General features: G+C 36.4%; 1 protein-coding gene across 7 annotated transcripts in view; it reads right to left on the bottom strand.

The window, feature by feature from the left end:
• SEMA5A (semaphorin 5A) overlaps window positions 1-15,413 on the bottom strand; it is a 337,450-nt gene that overhangs the window by 184,899 nt on the left and 137,138 nt on the right. For all 7 annotated transcript variants that reach the window (XM_032180765.1, XM_032180761.1, XM_032180768.1 and 4 more), the window contains exon 5: window positions 11,679-11,724. In XM_032180765.1, coding sequence (XP_032036656.1) covers window positions 11,679-11,724 — 46 coding nt within the window. The remainder of the gene's footprint in view (window positions 1-11,678; window positions 11,725-15,413) is intronic.

Genomic DNA, 15,413 nt, shown 5'->3' with positions numbered 1-15,413 from the left:
CATTAGCTTGTAGCACCAAGTGTCCACGTTCCTGGAATGCTCTACTCAGGAGCTTTGTTTTCTCAAATACTTTCTTCAAAACAGACTTTCCTGTTTTTCCTACTCACAGAAGCAAATGAGAACAAAACAAACCTACCAACCAAACAAAAGCTAGTCTCCTGCCCTTGAAGAATGTCCACCTCCTCTCTAGGGATCAAGGGAGCAGAAATTTTTGCCTTAGGGAAATAGTGAGTAATTCAGCAGCTGGCTGCATCCTTTAACTGCACTCTTTCTCTTAATCTTGGCTTAAATGTTTTTTAATTTCACATGTTAACAAGCAAGGGCAAGGTATAATGGCAAGGGATCACACGGTGCCCTTAAACTAGGTACTGATGATGTTATACACAGAGGTGTAAGATGAACACACCTCCTATATTTGAAATTACCCCAAAGTATCTATATCCATAAGCCTGATAGAACTGTTGAATGGATCTCTGCAGCACTGGAAAACACAATCCTCTCTCTAACTGAGATCTGCTGTTCTCTACATCTAGGATATATGTGGCATGCAAACCGTGGTTCACTCAAATTAGTTTTTATAGACCAGAACAGGCAATGAAGTTCCATACCAGTGTCTATAAGCAAAATCTGATAATCATATTTGCAGATGTTGGTATGCAGATGCATATTTCCTGGATCACAGATATAATAGGGACATCTCTTTCGAATCATACTGCATATTCCAGAATTTTTTTTAAATTGTTCCACACTGAAACATCTATGTGGTGAAGAGCTGAAACCCTTGATCAGGAACTGCTTGTAGCCAACTCTCCTCCTGGACATATGAATGAAGACAACAAAGGAATAAAGACAAGTTGCTTTCAGTCTTTGTATTAGTATTTTCTGCTTTCATTTTCTGTACAGTCTCCTATCATTGCTGCACTTTTTCAATATAGAGGCTATGTGGAAAGAGGCTGATTCTCAGAGGAGAACAGACATCCCTCCATAAATATTGCAGACTTGTTCCAGAATACTTTACTCCAGAATCAGCTGAAGCATGCCATGGTCTTATGCAGTCTAGATATTTGGAAAACAAAAGCTGATTTCCCTTCAAACATGCTACTTGGTGATTACTCTTCTGCAGCGGTGTCAGTATATTCATATTTGTGAAAACATAAACACAACCGCCACCTTCTTATGAAAAGACATTTCCACTATTACTTTCAGGTACAGTCTAGTTGCACACCATACATACCGAGAAAATTTGGCAGTCAATCAATCAAAATGAGATGAAGTATACCAGTAAAAAATCCTTAATAACTATTTCATAAATATGTGCTGTAAAATAGAGCTTTTGAAATCAGCTCTATTTCGCATGAGAACAAAGGCACTCATGCTTTATACACACACACACCAGTGATCCATGTTTCCCCTTTATCTTACAAATAAAACACACATTTATTATCTAAAGGAAATGAGGAGTAGTGAAAAAATTCAGTACCTATTTTACTTCTTTGCTGTGAAACCAGTACGGAAAATTACTGTAAGCACACAAGAAATGCAGCCTAACAAGCAGAGGTAGGAAATTGAAACTAAAAATAAAAAGCTAAGCTTCTCTAGCAAAATGGATGTGTTCACACTCATTTATCTGAAATGCACTTGTGCTTGTATTTCAGTACTGGCAGAAAACAATGACAGACACAGCAAATAAAGGACAAATGACAATGTCTTTGCCCAGCTTTCTTTTTCTTCTTTTTTTTTTTTTTTTTTTTCCTCCATACTCCCAAAATGCACACACAGATAAGACAAGGCAGCAGCAAAGAACTGAAAATATGCCAATATTATTTTCCTTCACCCAGACTCTTTCTAACCTTCTATGACAAATATCAAGCTGTACTGAAGGGTAGGATACTACAAATTCTGGAGACTAAAACCTCCTAGTTATCTAGGAGTGAAGTGTAATTGATTGACAAACAGGGATAAGCAGAAGAGTCATACATCCAACTGGCTTCCTCATATGCACCCTATGTGGTTTTGTAAAGGGATCTGCATTTGAACTCAGAATATAAGAAAGAAGAAAAAAAAAAACATCCCACAAAGAAAAAATCAAATACAGAAGATATATAACTAATATCCCATGGGTGAAAAATCCCGTTCAGAGAAAAATATTCAGAATGAAAAATGGAAGAAAATGTGGGCAAACACAACAAAATATGGATATATATATTTTTTTTAAGTAGCTATCTTCTGCATTAATATGTAGGTGAACCTATGAACACTGCCTATTATAGTATCTTTGTTGCTGTTGTTTGTTTTTTTAACTCCTCCAGGGAGTGAAGCACTGTCTGCTGCTAACTGGTTTCCCTGCAGATACATGGAGTGAAGATCAACATTTGTGCGATATAACATGTTGCATCCACCTTTAGAAAACCCCTTTTGACTACATGTAGAAGAGGTCATTGGGGTACAGATTAGACACAGGAAAACATGCACTGATGGCCAAATTCATCATCAATCAGGTTATTACACTCTGTAAGTGTAAGCAGAAAACATTGTGAAAATACTAATGATACCATAGAAGAAGAACTGGAACTACAAGCAGTCACCAAGTCCATCTTTACCTGCAACAGAAGACTAGCTCTAGCTTCACAAAGACTTCTTACCTCTCGTTTAAAGCCCCAAATGCTTAATTATTTTCAGATTTGCTATATGATAGAAACAAACAGTCTACCATCTGAAAGGGATCAACAAGAGGAAGTATTGTGCAGAAGTAGAACTGTGATATGCAGATGTACAGTAATTTGTTTTTTAAAAAGAACATTCTCCCCTCAGCACCATCTTATACAAAAGGTAAGAGTTTAAACACCTTTTCAAGTTTTGCTCATCCATAGCACCTAAGCAGATGTTTGCGCTTGCTCTTCCATCTTCTGGTCACTCTGCGATTTGCTCATCTCAGTCTTCTTTGAAAAAGTTTTGAGCACTAGTTGTTCCTTTTGCTTCCAAAGTTCTCCAGGAAGAATTTGTGGAAATCTTAATGACAAACTAATACTAACTTATCTGGTCTGGTTGTCCATTTTTCATTCACATACCCCAAATGCATACATGAAGGGACAAAGAATAAATAATATTTTAGTGGCTGATGGTCCCTTATGAGAAAGGAGGAAAGAAACCCATAATAGGGAGGAATGCCTTCTACTCCCCTCACCCTTAAGCAGTTATCAGGCACAGAAGGACCCAGTCTGAGTGTTTGTTTGATTGGTTTGTTCTTGTTGTTGTTTTTTTTTTTTCCCCTTAGGGATCCAAATTAAATGTTAAATCTCATTGTACTCTGGGTTTTACCAATGCCAACCTAAGCCTATAACAAGTTAAGGATATCCTCAGGTTAGTTTAGTTCCCATATGCTTTTGAGTGTGAAAACAGAGAAAGTTTTTCTTGCATCTTGTTTTCCACACAGGTAGCTTCACCCCTAAATAAAATGATGATTCATTAGGCTTTTTCATGTATTTCCCCAATCAGACATCCATTTCCACTAATAACTAAGAATATGCAACACAGAAATAAATGGACAGAAGTACAGTCTAGGAAAGCTCTACAGAAAAAACATCAAGCTGCCTTTAAGAGGTTCAATTTATTTTGCAAATAAACAAAATAAGGAAATTAAAGATTAAAGCTCAGGTTCCTTAACTTTATCTCTGAAGGTGATGTTCATTATAACAAAGTTTTTATTATCAGCATAAATTAAAGATTTAATTCTATGTGATGAATTCTCACAAGCTTAGGGCACTGTCCCAGAAATGAACTGTAAGGAGAGCCTTAGTGTTTTATGCCTCTATTGGAATGTCATTTTCTGTAGACTGGGCCAAATCACCACATAGTCAAAAACATGGTTATAAAAGCCTTTCACAAAAGACTTTATAAGCTCCCACTTTGTAATAGCAAGCAATTGTAAAAAAAAAAAAAAATAATAATAAAATAAGGTATTAGGTAGCAAAAATGTTTGCTACCTAAAAGTATCAAGTATTGTTAAAAATATTCTGCATTTAAATTTCTAAAGTGTCTCAGGTTCTAATTATGTATTTACCTGTAAAAAAAAAAAAAACAAAACAAAACAAAACAAAACAAAAAAACACTAATTCTCAAAATCAGCTTCTCTCTTTGCTTAACATAAGAAAACAAAGTATATATTCAAAATATATAACAAATTAACTCATTATTTAGCCTACCATCTAGGCACTGATGACTTATAAAAGTGAACAATCTTGTATAGGAAGTACTTCAGACACTCTAGAAACATGCAAACAAAATCAAGAATTCACTTTAGTTAAAGTCTTTCTCCAAAGCAACTCTTTTTCCTGACAATTCATAAATCCCATCTTGCCTTTACTTCCCTGAATACCTCATTAACCATTACATTATAAATAAATAAATAAAATCAGCTTAATACTCCAGTATTTAAACTTAAATAACAACAATAATAATTAAGAAAAAAAAATCTCCAACCTTTTTGGCTTATGTGAAAAATTTGACTCTTTAGCAATAAACTGAGGCTAAAATTGCCTTTAAAAATTGACTTTGAGGTATATGTATTTTTAACCAAAAAAAAGTGTTGATTCAGTATGAGCATAAAACCTCAGGAGAGTTCTGTAACTACAGGAGCAGGTGGAATAGGCTGATTTTAAACCCTCTGGGCATTTCAAACTGAGAATAGGCTTCACAGCCAAAAGATTCAGATGAGAAAGGTGAACCCAAACAGTAAATAAAAGCATTTTTAGGACACATGCTTACAAAGATGGCACAATTGTCCTAAAAAAATGTTACAAGACAGCATGTATTAGCTTTTCACAACCCTGATGAAATGTACAAATCTTCATCCATGTGATGAACTTTACAGATGTACCAGCAAACTACTCAGGGTTCAGGGAGGCAGACACTAACAAATCTTTGAATTTAGAAACATTATTTTCTTTTTTTTTTTTTAAGTTGAAAAATAAAGACTTTTGTTACAGCCATTCTCTACATAAGGTCAAAGTCCCTCTATTAATCTTCATACTGCCTACATACCATAATTATTCAAACTTTTTTTTTTTTTTTTTTTTTTTTTTGACCACTATTTAGATTTCTGATTTTGCATTTTAAGAAATATAAAAGATTTCTCAAAAAATTCAGGTTTCATCTTGGCCAATGTTTTTAGGCAATGTTCTTCTATTACTTGAGGTGAGAGATAGCAAAACAAAATTCACAAATGAAAAACAAACAAGCCTTCAATAATAAAACGAAATCTATGAGGCTACACTGTAGTAAGTATAAAATATTTGGCATTCTACAACCACAACCCAATCAGGGCTTCTTTTCTAATCCATAATCACCATACACACATTGTTCAGACAGCCAGCTTTGAACAATTTGACTCTCAGGCTTCTCCAGTGAGAGCTTTAAAGGGCTTTAACTCTTTTTATTCTTCTTTATTCTCCCACACACAGAAAATTGCTGAGACACATCAAATACCAGTTTGCTATAGACACCATCGTATTGAACTTGCTCATTCAGACAATAGGCTTTTCCTATAAAGTACAGAGCACAGAACCATGACATGTCAGATGACATCTTTGATATATCTACAATGGGCAATGACAGCTCACTAAACAGTCCTATCTCATGTTAGATACACATCCTGTCTGAGGCAATCTATTAACACTAACTCTCACTTTTACAGGGGATTAACTTTCACTAAAGTAATAGAAACCTTTTCATAAATGAATTTCTGTTCTGCATTTCTTTTGTGAGAACTTGAATTTTAAATGTCTTTTTTTTTAAAGGAAGGTTATCTTGCATTTCAAACTATTTTCCAGTTACATACTTAAAAAAAACAAAGCACATATATATATAAGCTTTTTTTTTTTTTTTGCAACAAGTGTTTAAACAAGGAGTCATTATTGTACTCTGTTCCTTTGTAGAGAGTTTTCCCATTACAAAGTTGTACTTGATAATACTGTAATGTCTGATAATATTACAGTGTCTTTCTTTTAAAAAATGTAATGAAAATTGTACAAGATATACAAGGATATATTTTTTATAACTCATTCTTACTATTCCAGTTTGTTACATATAACATGAAACATTAACATCTTCTCAAGAGTAGCATGTGGACAAAACCAAATAACCTATTCCAATAGCTATTTAAACATGGCAGATGGGGAAAACTTATTTATTACAGAAATAACTGAGGTGTACCACTGGTTGATTAAATGTTAGGTATTCCCTTTCTTTTCTGATAGAAACATACTATAAGAAAAATTAAACTGATGAATCAAGGTTAAAAAAAAAAAAAAAACAAAAAAAAACACAGCAATGTAAACAAAATAAACAGTTATAAAAATCCAATTGAAAACTGTAGAAAAGGAAGATGCAAATTCTAACAAACATCCTTGCTTCCATGCTGGAAGCATCTGCTTTGGATGAGAAGAGTCAACAATTTTCCTCCCTCTTCACACACATGATAACAAAGATAGAGCTTGAGTAATTTTCTAAAATAATTAAACAACAGGTGTATAGGTTGTATTGTTTCCAGCCCTTTCATATTGTTATTTTTCCACACTGAAAACATCTTACAGCTAGCACTTCACCATGTACCTTTCTTTCCAGATGTGAAAATTAACTTGTGAAACACCTACAAGTTTTACAAAAATTGATTCATGCAAAGTAATCAAAGAAACATAAATGGAAAAATTAAGCTTAGTTTTTATGTATTATGACAACTGCATGAAGAATAATGCTAAAAGAATAATTCTGCCAGTACAATAAATATAGTACAGTAAATACAATCTTGTCTTTAGGTGGGTTTCAGGTTCAAAGCCGCCAAGTTTGAATTCAAAGCTTCCTTGAGAATTGTTATGGTTGCTTAAATTAATAAAGCTTTCACACTTTCTAGTGTAAGACTTTGAGAGATTCCCTCTGCGTCTTAACATTTCCCAACAAATGCTGAAAAAAGTTACGGAATCTACTGAAATTGTAAGAAGAGTTCAGACAAGTAACCCCCAATGATGACAGAAGTGGTGATCATGATCCTGGTCTGGGGGTACCAGTAGAGACTAGATGACCTCTCAAAAACACTCCTAAACCTATTTTTATGACTATATCAGTGACTGCAATCATACTTTCCACACAGGACTACAAAATTATCTGAATTTGTTGCACAATGACTTTGGGAGTCATAAAGAATACACCTTACATTACTTGCATCAAAACAAAGGCTTCAAATATCTCACAGCTGACTTAGAGCTTCCATAACAGGCACATTCACCAGCCTGGAAGACTCCAAGCAAATATGTTGGAGAAGGGCAGCCCTGGAGCCCTCTAACAGGACCAAAAGGGTAGCACAGGGGAAGAAAAGGATAAAAAGATCTGTGAAGGACAAATATGGAGATTTCATAATGGTAGAGAACAAAACAGGGAAGAAAACTTTGAAACTCGGAGTAGCAGCAGTAGAGATATGCTGGTAAGAGAAAATAATGACATAGAATCATAGAATCATAGAATCATAGAATATCCTGAGTTGGAAGGGACCCTTAAGGATCATCAAGTCCAACTCTCGACACCGCACAGGTCTACCCAAAAGTTCAGACCATGTGCCTAAGTTCACAGTCCAATCTCTTCTTAAATTCAGACAGGCTCGGTGCAGTGACCACTTCCCTGGGGAGCCTGTTCCAGTGTGCAACCACCCTCTCTGTGAAGAACCCCCTCCTGACGTCCAGCCTAAATTTCCCCTGCCTCAGCTTAACCCCGTTCCCGCGGGTCCTGTCACTAGTGTTAATGGAGAAAAGGTCTCCTGCCTCTTGACAACCCCTTACGAGGAAGTTGTAGACTGCGATGAGGTCTCCCCTCAGCCTCCTCTTCTCCAGGCTGAACAGGCCCAGTGACCTCAGCCGTTCCTCGTACGTCTTCCCCTCAAGGCCTTTCACCATCTTCGTAGCCCTCCTCTGGACACTCTCCAACAGTTTCATGTCCTTTTTATACTGTGGTGCCCAGAACTGCACACAGTACTCGAGGTGAGGCCGCACCAGCGCAGAGTAGAGCGGGACAATCACCTCCCTTGACCTACTAGCGATGCCGTTCTTGATGCACCCCAGGATACGATTGGCCCTCCTGGCTGCCAGGGCACACTGCTGGCTCATATTCAACTTGCTGTCTATCACGACCCCCAGATCCCTCTCTTCTAGGCTGCTCTCCAGCGTCTCATCGCCCAGTCTGTACGTGCAGCCAGGGTTTCCCCGTCCCAGGTGCAGGACCCGGCACTTGCTCTTATTGAACTTCATGCGGTTGGTGATCGCCCAGCTCTCCAACCTGTCCAGATCCCTCTGTAAGGCCTTTACGCCCTCACTTGAGTCAACAACTCCTCCAAGTTTGGTGTCATCAGCAAACTTGCTCAAAATACCCTCTATTCCTACATCCAGATCATTTATAAAAATATTGAAAAGTACCGGCCCTAAAATGGAGCCTTGAGGGACCCCACTGGTGACCGCCCGCCAGCCTGACGCAGCTCCATTTACCATAACCCTTTGGGCCCTGCCCGTTAGCCAATTGCTCACCCATCGTATGATGTTTTTATTTAGCTGTATGGTGGACATTTTGTCCAGTAGGATCCTATGGGAAACCGTGTCAAAAGCCTTGCTGAAGTCCAAAAAAATCACATCAGCTGGTTTCCCTTGGTCCACCATACGGGTGATCTTATCATAAAAGGAAATCAGGTTAGTTAGGCAGGACCTACCCTTCACAAACCCATGCTGGCTGGGACCAATAACTGCTTTGTCCCCCAGGTGCGCCTCAATGAGTCCAAGAACCAACTTCTCCATGATTTTACCAGGCACTGACGTGAGACTGACAGGCCTGTAATTGCTAGGGTCTTCTTTCTGACCCTTCTTGAAAATTGGCACAACATTTGCCAGCTTCCAGTCTACTGGGACCTCTCCAAATTCCCAGGATCGTTGAAAAATAATTGATAGAGGTTCCGCAATGACATCCGCCAGCTCTTTCAGCACCCGGGGATGAATCCCATCCGGACCCATGGACTTGTAGGGATCCAGGTGGAGTAGCAAATCCCGCACACGTTCAGGGTCAGTTGGGAGTTTGTCATCCCCACCGTCCCGGTCCTCCAGCTCAGGGCACCCTGGGTCCCGAAGCCCATCATCGGCATTGAAGACAGAGGCAAAGAAGGCGTTAAGCGTCTCTGCTTTGCCTACGTCATCGTCTGTGAGGAGACCTTCCCTATCAAGGAGCGGCCCTATGTTTTCTTTAGTTCTCCTTTTTCCATTTACATATCTAAAAAAACCCTTTTTATTTTCTCTCACAGACACAGCCAGCTTCAACTCTAGCTGTGCTTTGGCCACTCGAACTTTCTCCCTACAAACACGAACAGCATCCCTGTATTCTTTCCATGATGCCTGGCCCTCCTTCCAGTAGCGAAACACTCTCTGTTTCCGCCTAATCTCCATTAGAATGTTCCTGGTCAGCCACGCCGGCCTCCTGCCCCGCCTGCCTGACTTGCGATATTTTGGAATTGCCTGATCTTGTGCTTCTAGGAGGCATCGCTTAAAGAGTGACCAGCACTGGTGGACATCGAGGCCTTCAAGAGCAGTTTCCCAGGGGACCTTACTGACTAGTTCCCTGAGCAGCCTGAAGTCCGCTTTCCCCATATCTAGGGATGAGGTTTTGGTGGCACTTTTCCTTCTGTCACCATAAATTTTGAACTCAACCACTTCATGGTCGCTATGACCGAGGCGGCCTCCAATCACCACATCTCCCACCAGACCCTCTCTGTTTTCTAGCAACAGGTCTAGGAGGGCACCTTTCCTAGTTGGCTCCGTTAGCACCTGTACCAAGAAGTTATCATCTAGGTGCTTCATGAACCTCCTGGACTTGCTCGTGTCAGCCGTGTGGCACTCCCAGTTAACGTCCGGCAAGTTGAAGTCCCCCATAAGGACAAGGGGAGTTAATCTCGAGGCCTCTCTTAGTTCTGTAAAGAATAATTTATCATACTTTGTTTTTTGGAAATACAATCTCATCAAAGGGAGAGGTTTAAAGATACAGAAGTAAACCAACGGTGTTACATCATTGAAGACTGAATAAGAAATTCTACCAAAAGTTAACTTGAGAGGACTGTTTGTTTAAAGGCTTCTGCATATTCATAAAACCAAAATCCAGTAACCTCGTATAAAATCAACATTGGGATTTCTCTCCTAATTTTATATTTTTTTTGCTGACCCACGTGGGTGTTGGTTAGTTTAGCACAGTTATAAACTTCCGAAATCTATGGATTTCTCCTGCTTTAGTGACCTCAGCCAACTGATACTTTTTCTAACAGAGGAAAGCTGAGAACTTTATTTTGCTAATTCATAGGTATAAGTTCTCAGCTTTTCTCTGTTAAAAAAAGTACAACAGCACCATCAGAGATTTTTCTGTGCATCCTATTAATAATCTTCATGGCTTAACACAAATTATTAGCCAAGTTGTCTAGTATGTCACACGAGTAAACAATCTGAATTCTGGGTACTAAAAGTGCACGTTGCATTGCAGCCTTAAGCACTAGCAACAGACAGACTATTTATAAATACTGCAATTTTGGTTAATTATAAGCCAACTTCAGATCTTGTTTCTAGTAAAGGAAGGTAAAGGAAGACTTCAAACCTAATTAAGGCATACACACAGTGTTCTACAAATCACAAAGATAGTTTTACCTCAATGCATTTTACTTTTCATTGCTTAACTATTTAGTATTACTTTGTGAAGTAATAGCTACAGTACTGAATATAAAGCTAGTTTTAAATTACGTAAATTAAAAGATTATGAAAAAACAAATTTCAATTTCATTGTGATTTTCCTATTACCTTACCTCAGTAAATTAGACAACTTAATTAAACTTACTAAAATAACTCTTACAGCCAAGAATACAGGCATGATGAAGGTTACAGATGATGCCAAGGTTAAAAATAATGAAAGAAAACCCACATAACCTAACCAAGGAACACCACTGAGGTGTTTAGGAGACTGAGGAAAGATGTGACTGCTTGTATATGATAAATTCAGTGTGGAAGTCATATGAAGTTCAGGGTACAATAAACCGATCAGGGATTCACACTTACCTATGACACCTAACCACTTCTAAAAACCTTTAATTTTCGAATTCCAAGCTCTAACAAGTTTTAAACAACAGATAGCTGCCTTTTACACAATACTTCAATTCTGACACTTATGTTCACACCAGATTTATTCATTGAAAGTTTGCTGCTTGATTAGTCTAATTTTTCTTTAGCAAGTATGAATTCACTTTTTAATTTATCATTCTTTTAAAAAAATTGTTATCTTCTCTATAATAATAATATAGCCTGAAGAAAGAAGCTTTAACAAAATGCACAATAAGTTAAAACATTTTTCTGTTAGAACATAATCCTACCAGCCTCCATTTTGTACAGATCCTCTCTAATAAAAATCACAGCAGAGAGTAAAATAACATCAGGTCTGTATGGCCTCGGACAAACACTAATCTGGAGTTAAAATGGATAATACGATTTACATAATACAGCAAAGAGGACAAAAACAGATGCATACTTATCTGTGGTTATAAAGCTTATGAATATATCTTGATTATCTGCTTTAAAACATCTGCCTAACCTGTATCATTCAAAGAAAACAAATGTTAAACATACCTGAATTAGAGAGAGATCCTCAAGCCGCAACCTGAAGAGGTAGTTTCTGGGGAAAAAAATCAAAAAAAAAAATAAAGTTAATTGTTACTAGTATTTAAATAAAGTTATAATTAATGAATATTAAAGATTAAAAAAAAAAAAAAAGAGAGAGAGAGTCCTTACTCCCAGTCACACTAACTTCTTTCATGGACTGTCTTCAAAACATTTCCCTTTGCCTAAAGGCTAAGGCAATTTCCAAAACAGAGTTTCAGTTTGAAGGCTGTCTATGAAATAAAGTATCTACACTGCATATCTATACATCCAAAACATATGCTCCAGTCTCCCCTTAGAATCAACAAGAAATACTGTTTCAGCAGATTCACATGATCAATGTTAGATGTCTAAATAAGAATAAGATGACACATAGATTAAAGCTGTCTATCTCTCTCCACAATAATGGCAAGCTTGCACAACAAACTCAGCCACAGATATGTAAAGTTTGAATTTAAGGATCCCATTACAAAGAAGCATTTATAGAAGCCACAGAGTTTTCACAATTCACTGAAGTCTTGTCATTACCTGTTTTAACTTCTTTGAAATCTGAATAAGTTGTTTTTGTTTTGTTTTCCTTTTACATCAGAGCTACACATGTACAAAACCTATTTAACAAAAATCCATCTTTTTACTACAAAAATATTTCTCACTCCGCTTTTGCTCTACTACAGTATTGCTATACCTACACAAGAGGATTTCAGGTGAACCATGAAGAAGATGCAGCACAAAGGCACTGCTTGAAATCCATGGAAATGATGGGTTAGGTTACTCAGAAAGGTAACTGTGTCCCTCTGACCGAATACTTTCTTCAGCGTGTACTGTTACACCTCTTCCAATAAAACAGTTCTGGTGGTAGCCCCCATAATTTCAGTTCACAGAACTCATACAAATGTATGAATAGCACACCAACTTTGAACTGATTTCAGCAGGTACATATCTCTAGCAAATACTTTTTTTTGTAGTAGGTCTAAAATTTCTTACATCCTCCATTTCCATATTCCTCCTGCCCACCTTTCCCTCTTCACTTTCTTTCTTATTCTCTTCTCATATCCATTTTTCTTCTTTTCATTATGCCTTTTAAAAAAATGCACAATCTCCTTCAGTTCCCTTTTCCTTATTGTTGACCTTATTTAAAGCCATTCCGCCTTACCTAAGGTCACTACAGAGTGATTGTTTTATAAAGAAAGATAAAAAGGAAGGAATTTTGAAACATGAAAATAAAACCACAAGTAATTTAAATCTATTCATAAAAAACATGTAAGATTAATTTTTTACGGATTCCAACAAATTCTTTTGAACAAAGTAACTGAAAACAGGCAATAAAGAGATTACTAAATTTAAATTTTAAACTTGAATATTTTGCAATATTTGCAAACTATCTGCAATATTACACCCATGCAATTGGTAGACGTATAATAGAAATTACAATGTGGATACATTTTTTATCATAATAATTCAAACTCTTTCCAAACAGGCGTGAGATATTTCTAATGGGTACAGATGGTTAGGACCTGTTTTTTATGTCTCTAATAAACATTTTAAATGAGCCTCAGAACTTTAGACACATCTTGTGTCTAAAAAATGAAAAACATTATTTGAAAAATCATGCATCTCAGAAACACAACCTCTATCATAGTTTTATTTATGGACTCTGGTGTGCATGTCTGTGCATTTATTTATTGGCTCTAGTACATATATGGCCATCTTAAATTGTGTATGTATAGGAATTAAATCTATCTATCCAAGGGATATTGCTATAGGGATAAAAAATAATAATAATAATAAAATAAAAGAGGCAGACTAGCAAAGGCAAAAGAATATGAGAAAGCAGAACATTTGTTATTAGAACAAGGAAATCACCACCACCTCCAACAAGCAAAAAAAATAATTGAAGCACATGTGTTTGAGTCATGAAGAGAACTGAAACAGGCAAACAGTGAAAATGGTACAATGTTTACACAAAGCTTCATCCACAAACTAAATGCAAATTAACTCGAAAGATTCATTGGAAGTCAGGCGATGATGCATGCTGTCTTTCTACCCTATCTATACTATCTCTGTAAGGACAAAAAATACCTTAATGGTTTTAGTTTTCTTCAGAAATTTTCAACAGGGAATATACAAGTACATATACTAAAACAGTTCCTTATCTCACTGCGTATATGGAACAACTTCCATCAACCGTCACTGACTGTGCTTCTTTCTCTCCAGATATCAAAGTTAAAGAGAACTGCATCTTCACTGCCATTGCAAATCTTTCTTTCATTTACAGAAACAGAATAACTCCTTTTCTTCCAGAGAAGTTGAACTGTATCCCCAGCAGGTATAAACTGTTTTCTTAACTTGGTAGTATCAGAGTCACATCTCACTCTACAAATAAATGCAGTCTCTGTTCCAAGATAGATGAGCACAGTCTCATCTCATACTCTTGGTTTTCAGGTCAGTACTTCACATAGTGTCATATATGTACATTTTGGGTACTTCATCTTGACATATCTACTGAATATTTATTACTGATGTATCATCTGAAGACTGTGATTAAGAAATAGCATATTATTAATGATGCCTTTCTATGGTATTTCATTATTATATCATTTCAACCTTTACAATTTGTCCCAAATTGTAAATAAGTAAAACAATGTTATCCTGTAGAAAAAGAAAAGCAGTTTTGTTGTTTTTTTTTATTATATTTTTCCCTACAAAATGAAATTTATATCCTATGCAGTAGAGCACAGCATTATTATATTTCCACATTAAAATATCCAGTGAAATTAGAAATATTGACCCCATAAGTATTAGGAAGACTAAAATGTCTATGTTCACATGAACAAGCCAAGAGCCAAAACTAACTACTGGACATCTTTTAACTTCCTGTTGTTGCCAATAAATAATTACTTTTTTTTTTTTTTTTTTCTCCAGTTTCACAAAGCCAGCAGAAAGAAATGTAAGAAGAAAAAATCAAAGTGCAAGACATTTTAAAAGCATTAAACCATTTCAACATAAAGGTAAATTGGGTAAATAAAGAGCATAGAGTGACTTACTACAAGAATAAAGCTAGGACTACTAGAAAATTAGCTACCTAGATAGCAATCAGAATTGTTCCTATAAGAACATCTCCACTTAAGTAAAACTAGCGAGACTGCATTAAGCTTAATAAATCCAATAGTTTAATGTACAAAACTCATTAAAAAGAGACATTTGGGAAAAAAAAATCTATAAAAAATAAAAATAATGTAACTGATAGTAAAACACATATTGGAAATTTATTATGATAGCAATAAATTTGTCAGCCCAAAGGAAAAGTCAATGCCAAAATTCATGATATATACAGAGTCATTATACCCCTCATGAGAGAGGTCACAATGCTTATTCAGTTATGTTGTTGAGATCGTGATGTGGATTGCTATTTTTCAACCTCCGTTTAGATTTATTCTACTGCATGAATGCTTCAAAGGCAACAAAGGATGTGAAATAAAAAACGACCAAGTAATTTCGGAAGCATAGCTTTAGACCTTTTAGCACGTAGGTCTGCCTCTTCTGCAAATATGGTGGTAATAAAAGCAAGACAAATACAACATTACATGCTGGAATTAAACTAATTTGACACTGGCTGTAACTGGTAAATGTGTTTCGATTTTGTGCTTAATGAATGAGGAGAGCAAATCCAAGCAGAAAGACACTGTAATGAGAAGAAAACACAAG

The sequence above is a fragment of the Aythya fuligula genome, chromosome 2, assembly GCF_009819795.1.
Source record: "Aythya fuligula isolate bAytFul2 chromosome 2, bAytFul2.pri, whole genome shotgun sequence".
Taxonomy (NCBI): Eukaryota; Metazoa; Chordata; class Aves; order Anseriformes; family Anatidae; genus Aythya; species Aythya fuligula.
This window is presented reverse-complemented; position numbering and strand designations above follow the sequence as displayed.